General features: G+C 43.7%; 1 protein-coding gene across 2 annotated transcripts in view; it reads left to right on the top strand.

Moving 5' to 3' along the window:
* The first annotated feature begins 402 nt into the window (after nt 1-402).
* Eprs1 (glutamyl-prolyl-tRNA synthetase 1) overlaps nt 403-11,324 on the top strand; it is a 71,437-nt gene continuing 60,515 nt past the window's right edge. The window contains exons 1-4 of one of the 2 annotated variants that reach the window (XM_059280160.1): nt 403-582; nt 4,984-5,068; nt 7,728-7,827; nt 9,206-9,362. In XM_059280160.1, the coding sequence (XP_059136143.1) occupies nt 537-582; nt 4,984-5,068; nt 7,728-7,827; nt 9,206-9,362 (388 nt within the window). In that variant the 5' untranslated portion in view covers nt 403-536. Of the gene's footprint in view, nt 583-795; nt 1,131-4,983; nt 5,069-7,727; nt 7,828-9,205; nt 9,363-11,324 lie in introns of those variants that run through there. The other variant, XM_059280162.1, reaches the window with a different exon arrangement.

Raw genomic sequence — 11,324 nt, 5'->3', positions numbered from 1 at the left:
CAGTAGCACAGTCTGGGACATGTGACACCGTCCCAGGACAAACTAGTCTCATGCCCCTGCTTCCCTCGCTTGACAACGTGTCGTGTCAAGTCCGTCGCTTTCCAACAGCGGCGTGGCACCCCACGTGGGTCCTGACCGGCTGCCAAAGGGCGACGGGAAGACCCCTGGCGCCAGCGGTTGAAGGTGGAGCCGGCGCGCTGTGATGACGAACAGTACCGCTCGCCCAGACCGCAGTGTTCCCGGGCCGGGGGCTAAACGAAGGCTTCCACGGAGTGGGCGCGCCGTGATGACGCACACAGTAGCGTGCCTTTGACCCCCGCAGTCGTGGCGGAGGAGTGGGGGCGGAGCGAAAACCGGCTTTGCGGACGCATATTTATGACGTACTGCGGCGTGCGCAGCGGTGGCGGTCTGGGGGCGGAGCGAAGGCTGCGGCGGCTTCGGGCGCGGGCCCACGTTGCATCTCCTCCCTTCCAGTCGAGCCCGAGTTTCGTGCGCCGGGAAGACACCCTGACCGGTAGCCCCGCAGCCCCTGGGAGATGGCGGCCCTGTGCCTCACGGTGAACGCTGGAGACCCTCCGCTGGGTAAGGGCCGCGCCGCCGCCGCCGCCGCCGTGCGCGGGTTGCATCAGCCGTCGGGTGCGGGGCAGGTGCAGCGGCGGTCACGCTGGGGGGAGACTGTCGCCCCGGGACGGGCTTGGCCCCGCGTGGCCCCGGCCTCTGTCCACGCAGGGCGTCGTCTCCCGAGTCCTGCCGTCCCGGGGGGAGGGGGGGAACGTGGAGGGACAGGACGAGAGCCCTGGCGGGGAGGGTCCCAAGCCGCTTTGGAAGTGGAACTGAAAACTGCCTGTCCTGTGAACGTCCTTTTTAGCATCCTCTCCTCATTCTCATCTGGAACCTCCCACCCCTTCCCCACCTCCCAGAGAAGATCTGAATTCACTTGCCCCACTTTCCCATACGTTGTCGAGTTGAAGGGGACAGGGTAGACTTTCCTGTCAGCACTTGGAGTTTTAACCGAGGCAGCGTTTGCTTCTCGTTGAAGGCAGTAATTACTTAGGAAAGCCGTCGGAACGCTGCGGACTGATGCTGTCGGGTGGCTTACTACTCACCCCGTGGACGTAGTAAAGGCTCGAGTAAATGTCATCTTAGGTTCCATTCGGAATTGATTTTTCAAAGTGGCCAACGCTACTGCTTGATAGTTTAGGATTTCTACCTTTTCATTACTTTGGGAAATTATACAAACTCATTTAACCATGATGTGTGCAGTGTAGACGCGGAAGTACTTTTTAATGTTGAAGAAGCCCAGCCCTTTAAATACAATTGGCCATATGGGGGCTGATGAAATTTCTTACATGCTCAACTTTGACAAGCGGTCTGAGCCTGTTGGAATGAAAGGACATTTATTTATGGATTAATGTACTGGGATAGAGCTCAGGGCGCTTTGTATTTTAGGCAAGCACTCTGCCGCTGAGCTGCGTTCCCCAGACCTAAAATAGAATGTAGTAACCATTTGAAATGTTTTCAAATGATAGTATTTTAGCATATTAGTTCCGGTCCCTTTACACTAACCTAACAGAAATCCATGCGCTCTAAAAGAAATATATTTGATTCTTGGTTTGTGGCACTAGACAGTGTTGGCTTCATCGTTAATCCTGGATCCCTGAGTTCAATCCTGGCTGCTGGTTATGGTGAAACTTTACAGGTTCCTTGTTCTGTTTTATCCTGCAAGGAAGGAGGAAACCTATCCAGTGCTGGTTGCCAGAATTAAGTGAGACTATGGGAAAGTTCTTTCACGTTTTAGATGTTCAGTACATAGCTAAGCCACAGTGTTTTGTTTTGTTTGTAAACTAACACTGCCTGGAAAATCACTGTGGGGGAACACTAGGTCTGTGTCCTTAGAACTCAGAACCACATTCTGCTGCTATTCTGGAAGAGAGTCTTAAATTTTGTTTTCATTTTGAACTCTAGGCCCATTAGATAATGTACATTATTTTCTGCTTGCACCTCCCCTTTATTTTAAATTCTTATGACTCTTTCAAATCAGATACATCTTTTTTTTTTTTTTTTGGTTTTTTGAGACAGGGTTTCTCTGTGTAGATTTGGAGCCTGTCCTGGAACTCGCTCTGTAGCCCAGGTTGGCCTTGAATTCACAGAGATCTGCCTGCCTCTGCCTCCAGAGTGCTGGGATTAAAGGCGTGCGCCACCACCGCCCGGCTTGATAAATCTTATCTTTAAGCAATAAAATTAGATTAAATATCTAGGAAAAAAACATTGTATTGTCAGGATTTTTAAACAGAGTTTATTTTTATGTGTATTGGTGTTTTGCCTGCAAGTATATCTGTGTGAGAGTAGTGGGTCCCTTGGAACTGGAGTTACAGACAGTTGTGAGCTGCCATGTGGGTGCTGGGACTTGAACCTGCTCTGGAAGAGGAGCCAGTGTTCTTAACCACTAAGCCATCTCTCCAGCCCCAAATTGTGAGGATTTTATGTCTTTGACATGACATTTTTGTGTGTATTAAAGTACTTTCAAACTTCAAGATGCACTCATAGAACAGAATGTTCCCCGAATTCTACTTAAGAGCATACAACATATTCGATGCTTCTACACCCAGAATACTTCATAATGCATCTTTTATAAGTACTTGATCTCTCTACCTAACTTAATACAGGAACCGTACATTGATAGAATTCTTCTCTCTAATGCACAGACTCCATTACTGTTCTAAAGCTAATTGCTCCAATAGGACCCAACAACTTGGAATGACCATACTTTGCCTCTTAACACCCTGTTTGCCCAGTTTCTTTCAATGTGGAATGATTTATTAGCCTTCCCTTGGTTTTAATAGCTTTGACTTCTGAAGATGACAAACCTCTTATGTTTCCTTTAATTGGGTTGTCAGATGTTTCCTTGTGGGTGGATTCAGACTATCCATCCTGGGCAGGGCTGGTGTAACATTCCTTCCTGCTCTACATTGCAGCCCATCAGTTGGTATATGAATTTAATTTTCCCGTTCTAGTCTTGATCACCTAACATGCTGTTTGCCAGTTTTCCCTGATGTAGAGCTTTCCCTTTCAACCAAAGGCATTTTAATGGAGAGAACTCAGTGCTATGCAGACATTTCTCTTTTCCTGAATACCTCATTGGTTTCAACTTCTGCTGGTGCATCCTGTCTAACTTGGTTATTAAGATGTGCCTCAAATGGTGACCTTCCAACTAGACATTTTCTTTTGTATGTATTATCATTTTTCTCATGTTAAATTCATAACAATATATGTGAAATATTTAATTTTCTTTTTAAAATTAAATTTGAAAATTGGCTTTGGAACGTACATATATTAAAGTTCACTAATATTAATTGTATGTTTTAATATACAATGGCATATATGTATAGACATATGTGGAATTTAAATCCCCATAACAATAATGCCAAATATTTCCATTATAGGAAATTCTCTCTCTTTCTCTGGCATTTAGTGCCAGTGACCTGATTTTTGTTATTTTGTTTTTGCTTTTAGGATTTTGTATATATTGACTCATACCACACACACACACACACACACACACACACACACACACATATATATTATACACAGGATAGTGCTTTTCTGATTCATGGTGTCGCCTGTAACAGTAGTTCATTCTTTTTATATGCTAGACAGGATTCTATTATAGATAGGTTAAAAATGTATCTCATTTACTTGGATTACACTTAAAGTATATGTTACCTTTTGAGAAATCTCTGGCTGTCTTAGTCTGCTTTGTGCAACTATAAGACAGTACCACAGACAGGGTAATTTGTAATGGACAGGATTTGCTGGCTCACAACTCTGGATGATGGAAAGTCCAAGACCAATGGGCCAGTTGTAGTGGTGATCTTGCTGTCATAGATCCTTGAAGAAAGGGGAGAATGCTTGAGGCGACACAAACCTTCACTGTATTAGTCCTTTCCTAGAAAACTCAGCTCCCCTTCCAACTCTTTCCTGATTATTGAACCTAGGGCCTCAGGCATGCTCAACAAGCCTTGTACTACTGAGCTGTATCTCCAATTTTGTTCTTTAGGTTTCAGAAATGATCTTGTATATCCCAGGCTGGTCCTGAACTCCTGATGTTCCTGCCTCAGCTTCCAGAGTGTTTGGAATACAGGCATCATGCTTGACTCTATAGGACCCATTTCTTAATACTGTGACCAGGACAACTACATTTTAACAGAGGTCAGACATGCAAACTGTAGTCAAACTTACAGGGTGAGACACACAAACCAATGCACTTGCTTTCTCTTATAATAAGCCTTGCAAGGTTATTGTGCTTTCCTTGATAGGGCCCTGCTCCCAGTGGAACATAGTATTTACATAGAAATGAGTGTCTGTGCTAGCTGTCCATCTTAATAACCAATTGCAGGACAGAGGACTGATGAGTTTGTTTACTTACTGTGTTAGGTGCTGAAGGACAGCATTACCAGGGGTTTTAGAATTTGAGTGCTGAGCCGTTTGACCGGCATCCAAATGCTGACTGCTGTGTTTAGCCAAGGGCACTGGGCTGGCTGTTTAACCTCTGCCAGCCTCAGCTTCCTCCCTGTAAATGAGTAGCTACTTCTTGAGGTTGCTAAAGAGATTAAAAGTGTGACAGTCAAGTATTCAGCGTAATGCATAACATACGGTATTCAAATACAGAGCCACTATTCTACTCTCTTCCCCTCCTCTAGGGGAGGAAAGGGATGACTTTGGTGTTGCTGGCTGGAAGCTGAGCAGTGACAAGTGATTGGACTGAACTAGCAGCAGATTCTGACTAAACAGCTACTTTTCTAAGCACCAAACTTCGACTTTACTGCAGGGTTGGGGGAGTGTGGGGATGGGAGGTGAGGTGGGTGTCACACCTTATAGGACTTAATATTAGATTGTTGATTTATCCTTATTGCTCTGTGACTCAGGTTATAAATACTACCTTGTCTTTGAAGAGAAATAAATCTTTCATGCTATCATTTTTAGAAGCTCTGCTGGCAGTGGAACATGTGAAAGGTGATGTCAGCATTTCTGTGGAAGAAGGGAAAGAGAATCTTCTTCGTGTTTCTGAGTAAGTGCTTATTTATATATCTGTTCAGTTCTAAAGAGCATTTAAAATGTGCAGCTCTGAATTTTCTGGGCTTATTTTGCTTGCTAATTAGGTGGATTGTTCCTAGAAAGATGTTTCATGGTGTGTGTGTGTGTGTGTGTGTGTGTGTGTGTGCATTCATGTGCATGCTCCTGTAAGTTCATGCTCCTGTAAGTGCATGCTCCTGTAAGTGCATGCTCCTGTAAGTGCATGCTCCTGTAAGTGCATGCTCCTGTAAGTGCATGCTCCTGTAAGTGCATGCTCCTGTAAGTGCATGCTTGTGGAGGCTAAAGGTCCTCCTACCCCAGCATCCTGAGTGCTGGAATTACAGGTCTGCACTACCATGCCAGGCTGATCACTGTCCTGAAAGTAAAAGGGGAATTGGGATATAGCTAAGTGGTAAGGGTGTGTCATATTTTGCTTGAGGCCCTCCCCAGCACCACAAATCAATCAATCAATCAATCAATCAATCAAACAAACAAACAAACGAATGAATGAATAAATAAGTAAAGACTTTTTTCAAATATCAGGTTAGACCTGGAGGCTCTCAGAAGTGCTTGCAGTTCTGAGCAGGAGACTAAAGATCTCAGGTTGGTCCTGTCAGCCGAGCTGTAGCAGTGGTGCTCGTCATTTAGTGAACGTGAAGTCAGAGTCCACAGTTCTTTCTTCCTTGGGTTGATGAGATTATCCAAAGACTTCATGGTTTATTTATTAGAGAAGAGATTTCCATTTATTTGGGGATGAGGTCAGATGGGCAGGGGTGAGACAGGATCTCTAAGTAACCCAGGCTGACCTTGAACTCTCAGCAGTCCTGCTACCACAGCCTGCCAAGTGCTGAGGTGAGCATGAGCCTCCACATAGTGTTTTACTAGAATAGGGCAGTGGGGCTGGCCTGACAGGAAAGGCTGCATGAGTAGCTATGTTTCTGAAGCTTGCTTTCAGCCAGTCCTCCTCCAGCCAAGCTTTCTCTCATGTTCAAAAATTTAAATCAGCTTACTGTTCACTTTTTATCCACCGAAGATTCTGTTTCTCCAGGTCTTATAAATTTTTTGGATTTGCACTGAAATTTTCTTGCTATTACTTTCTTTTTTTTTTTTCTTTATATTTTGTGTCTTATAAAGAATTATTTTTTTCGGTTTTTCGAGACAGAGTTTCTTTGTGTAACAAGCCCTGGGTGTCTGTAGACCAGGCTGGCCTCGAACTCACAGAACCTCCCTGCCTTTGCCTCCCTGGTGCTGGGATTAAAGGCGTGTGCCTGTAAAGAATTTATTTTTGTCAAACAGTTGTGATAGGGCTTGCTCACTCACTCACTTACTCACTCACTCTGTTGTTTTCTGCTAGTGATTTCCGTTTTTTTTTTTTAAACATGTTGGTTTTGGCTCTGTTGCCCAGGCTGGCCTTGAACTGAATCCAAGCAGTACTCCTGCCTGAGTTTTCTGAGTAGCTAGTCTGTAGGGGCACACCACCATACCACTGTCTGGCTTTGATGGCATTTTGGTGGGGTTAGATATGCTTTCTTCTCTTGAAAGTTGATAAAAGCAGGTTTCTTATAGTGGTATATATCCTTGGTTTCTTTGCATTCATTTATTTTAAATTACTTTATACTTCTAAATCCCAGTTACATTTTCATCACCACTGATAAGACATAGACACTGCTAAATTCTGATAAGAAATTGACAAGATGTAAGTGAGGAGGGCGGGTATAGTGGTGCAGGTTTATAGGCTCAGTGCTCTCTAGACTGAGGGAGAAGGATCTTGAGTTCAAGGCTAGCTCAGGATATGTGAGACCCTATCTCAAAAAACAAAGCAGCCTGTGAGTTGGCTAAAAAGTCTGTTGCCAAGCCTGATGTACTAAGTTCAAGTCTCAGGACCTATGTGTTAGAAGGAGAGAAACAATAACTGCAGGTTGTCCTCTGACTTCCATATGCAAGCCATGGCATGCTTGTACTCAAAATGAATGTGTATAATTAAAAATAAACTTGTACTCAAATGTATAAAATATAAAATAAATTAAAAATAGAAAAATAATAAAATAATAAACAAAAACTTAAAGGATGAAGTGTCATATAGAAAATCTGCTCCAAAGTAAATTAAATTCAGGTGGATATTTTAGAACAGATTAAAATTTGAAAGAAACAATAAGAACAAATTAGTACTTTATATTTTTTACTGTGGTAGATTGTCTTAGTTAAGCTTTCTATTGCTGTGAAGAGACACCATGACTACAGCAACTCTTACAAAGGACAACATTTGATTGTGGTGGCTTTTACACTTCCGAGGTTCGGTCCAGTATCATCATGGTGGGACATGGTGGCGTGTAGGCAGATGTGGTGCTGGAGAAGTAGTGGAGTGGACGTCCTACATCTTGCAGGCAACAGGAAGTAGTCTCCATGTCACACTGAGGGAAGCTTGAGCAAAGGAGACCTCAGAGCCTGCCCACATGGTGACACACTTCCTCCAGCCAGCTGCACCTCCTAATAATGCCACCCCTATGAGATTATGGGGGCCAGTTACATTCAAACCAGCACAGTAGAAAAAAGAACATGGTAAATATGTTAGGGTTTCCATTTTCACATTCCTTTGTGACTCTCAAGACTTTTGCCGAAGCAACTATAATAATGACTTAATGCTTTAATTCTAGGAACGTGGTGTTCACTGACATAAACTCAATACTGCGCTACTTGGCTAGAGTTGCAACTACATCTGGACTGTATGGTACTAATCTGATGGAACACACTGAGGTAAGCAAGGGGTATGTATTTTCTCGGGCATGTTTGGTCTTGTGCATTCTGATGTTTGTCCAACCGTGTATTGGCATGTGACATTAGTAAATAAACAGGTCCAAGGTTTTTGTTTGTTTGTTTGTTTGTTTTTCGAGACAGGGTTTCTCTGTGTAGCTTTGCGCCTTTCCTGGAACTCACTCTGTAGACCAGGCTGGCCTCGAACTCACAGAGATCCACCTGCCTCTGCCTCCCGAGTGCTGGGATCAAAGGCTTGTGCCACCACCGCCCGGCCAGGACCAAGGTTTAATCATAGGTCCAAGGTAAGAAATGTTTCTGATTGGTTTGCTTTTTAAAATAGAGACCCAGTCTTTCAATGGAGTCTAGGCTAGCCTGTCAACTTGCTGTGTCCTGTGCTGGCCTAGAACTGTGACTCACCTGCCCCAGACTCCTGAATGTATTACAGCTGTGTCCCCTCACACTTAGTTTCCTTGCACGTTTATTTCCAGACAAATAAGCTGAAGTGTAGTTTGGGTAGACTTCTTAGTTGGCATGCATGGGGAACAAACTGTCAGCTCTTCAGGTTCACCGTCTCCCTCCAAACTGAGTGTATTTTTGGGTCACGTCATGCTCTCTTCACCTTCCTGGTCTAGGATTTCATAGTTGGATTTTACTGTCTAGCTCATGCTACTCACCTTTCACATTACACGTAAAACAGCAGGCCAGGAAGATTGCCATTGCCCAGGCTCACACATGTTTGGGAGCAATAATAGACCAGCTTTCAGTGCCTCTATGTAGATGTGGTTTTTCTCTGGTGTGTGTTCACACAGTTCAAAAATAAATAATGCTTCTTCTTTTTAGACTTTTCGGATAAGGTCTCACTGTATAGCCCAGGCTGGTGTCCAGACTTGATCCTCTTGCCCTGCTGGGTTACAGTCATGTGCCAACACGCTGGGCAGAAACTGGATTTAATGATTGGCTTTTAAATTTCCTCAGTTGTATTAATTTGTCTGTGTAGGTAGCTTCAGATTAGTTAGTCCCTCTGTCAGTTATCAAGTATTTTTCTTGTTCTTTCCTGGTGTGACCCTCCATGTACCTGGAAAAAAAAGGAAGAACAAAAAGAAATCATAGGAAAGTAACTGCAGAGATGGCATTTATCTAAGTGGCATTGTTAGAGCCTAGATAAACAGAATTGTTGGACCCCAGATAACCAGAATTGTTGGACCCCAGATAACCAGAATTGAACCATGTAATGATAAATTGTACAATTTCAGGTAAGAAAAGTTCTGTTCTAGCTGAAGAAGCCAAGAATATTTTGTTGCTCCATTAACTAGCATTCTTTGTGTGGCCATTTTGTTTTGAAGCCTGAACTCTGGACTACATTCTTTTGTGTTCACAGATTGATCATTGGTTGGAGTTTAGTGCTACAAAGCTGTCTTCGTGTGATGCGCTGACTTCTGCAGTTAACGAGCTTAATCATTGCCTATCTTTGAGAACATACCTAGTTGGAAACTCCTTGACCTTAGCAGACTTATGTGTGTGGGCCACCCTCAAAGGTATGGATAACTCTTCTTAAGATACTGGGCCTTTTGGGGGTTTATTTTGTTTTGTTTTCAAGACAGGGTTCCACTGTGTAACCCTAGCTGTCTTGGAACTCACTCTATAGACCTGGTTGACCTTGAACTCACAGAGATCTACCTGCTCCTGCCTCTCCTGTGCTGGGAATTAAAGGCATGTGCCACCACCACCTGTAACACAAATTCTAATAGGTGTTTTAATAAAATACCCAGAGCCAGATATTGGGGTAAATGCTGAAAGATCAGAGAGACAAAAGAATAAGCCATTGCCACGTCTCACCTCATCAGTTCCATGAATCCTCTGACTGAAATCCTGAGTCCTCACCTGAAAGGTCTCCAGCCTAAACCCTTAAGCCAAAAAGCTTTAGTTTCTGTCTCCTCACGCCTTATATATCTTTCTATGCCCAGCCATGTCACTTCCTTCTTAGTGCTGGGATTAAAGGTGTGTGCCATCACTGCCTGTTTTTCTCCTAGACTGAGTCAGTCTCATGTAGTCCAGGGTGGCTTTGAACTCACTGAGATCCAGACAGATCTCTGCCTCCCTAGTGCTAGGATTAAAGGTATGTGCTACCACTGCCTGACCTCTGTGTTTAATCTAGTGGCTTGTTCTGTTCTCTGATCTTCAGGCAAATTTTATTAGGGTACATAATATATCACCACAACCATCTGGCTTTTTTTTTTTTAAATTGGGTTTTTGCTGTTCAGGGTCGGGGTTTGATATTTGAGACGGCGTTGGTCTTTAACTCTTAGGCTCAAGCAACTTCCTGCCTCAGTCTGCCAAATGACTGAGACTACAGGGATGATCACTGTGACTAAGTAGCATTCTTTTTTTGGTCACTTAACACTTTGCTAGATGAAAAGTGAACGCATTTCTGCCTTTATGTATGTGTGTAGGCAGTAACTGAGGACTTCCTTCCAGAGGGGTGGTTAATGTGGCTTTCTTGCTCCTGGTCACAGAGCTTCAGTGTCTTCTGTTGGCCCTGGAAGTCATCTTTCTCTCTCCCTGACTTCTCTTGCCTCTCTTGTTGTCTTTCCTGTTAAAGAGACCCTCATCCTAGTTAGCACTCCTACCTCAGGCTGCCTCGTTCCCAGTCTTGTCTCGCTCGGTGGGAATGTGAGGGCAGGTTAGTGCGGTATTTGGATTGTTATTCTTTTGGTGGGTCTCTTTTTTCCTCTCATATAATTAACTTACAGCAGATGTGATGATGTCCTTACCAACCTGGGAAATAGTTAACTTGAAAATCAAAACAAGAAAAACTTCATGAGGTAGAATTGATATATGAAATCTATACTTTATAGATTGAAATGTTTTGACATAGTTTATAGCTGTAGTATTTTTACCCCAGTCAGGAGTGACTATACAAGCACACTCAGTGTGTGCAGAAATCACAAACTCCAGTGTCTTACAATGCTGCTGAGGCAGAGTGGGGAAAGGTGCACTGAGAGTAGCAGGGGGAGGTTGAAACTTCACTCAGTCGTGCACTTGACAGTTCATGGAGGCGGATACAGAAGTAGTTTTGGAGTAAAGTTGCATAGGTTTCATGACATGAGATCGCTGAAGTCACAAGGCCAAAAGAGAGAGTCAGCCTTTAAAAATGTAATTTTGACTGGGCAGTGAGGGTGTATGCCTTTAATCTCAGCACTCAGGAGGCAGAGGCAGACGGATGTCTGTAAGTTTGAGGCCAGCTTAGTCTACATCGTGAGTTCCAGGACCGCTAGGGCTATATAGAGGAACCCTGTCTTAACACGCCCCCCCCCCCAAAAAAAAAGCAGTTTTGATTGGTAGCTTATGTCTGACTATGATTGTATAGAGAGCTATAATTTTTACAAGTTTACAATATGAAAAAACATGGATCACTGAAGATTACTTAAGACGATGTAGGTAGAAGGCCTTTTTTTTTTGGTTTTTCAAGACAGGGTTTCTCTGTGTAGCTTTGGAGC

Source organism: Peromyscus eremicus, chromosome 15 (assembly GCF_949786415.1).
Source record: "Peromyscus eremicus chromosome 15, PerEre_H2_v1, whole genome shotgun sequence".
Classification (NCBI taxonomy): Eukaryota; Metazoa; Chordata; class Mammalia; order Rodentia; family Cricetidae; genus Peromyscus; species Peromyscus eremicus.
Note: the sequence above shows the minus strand (reverse complement) of the source record. Positions and strands in the feature narration are given on the sequence as shown.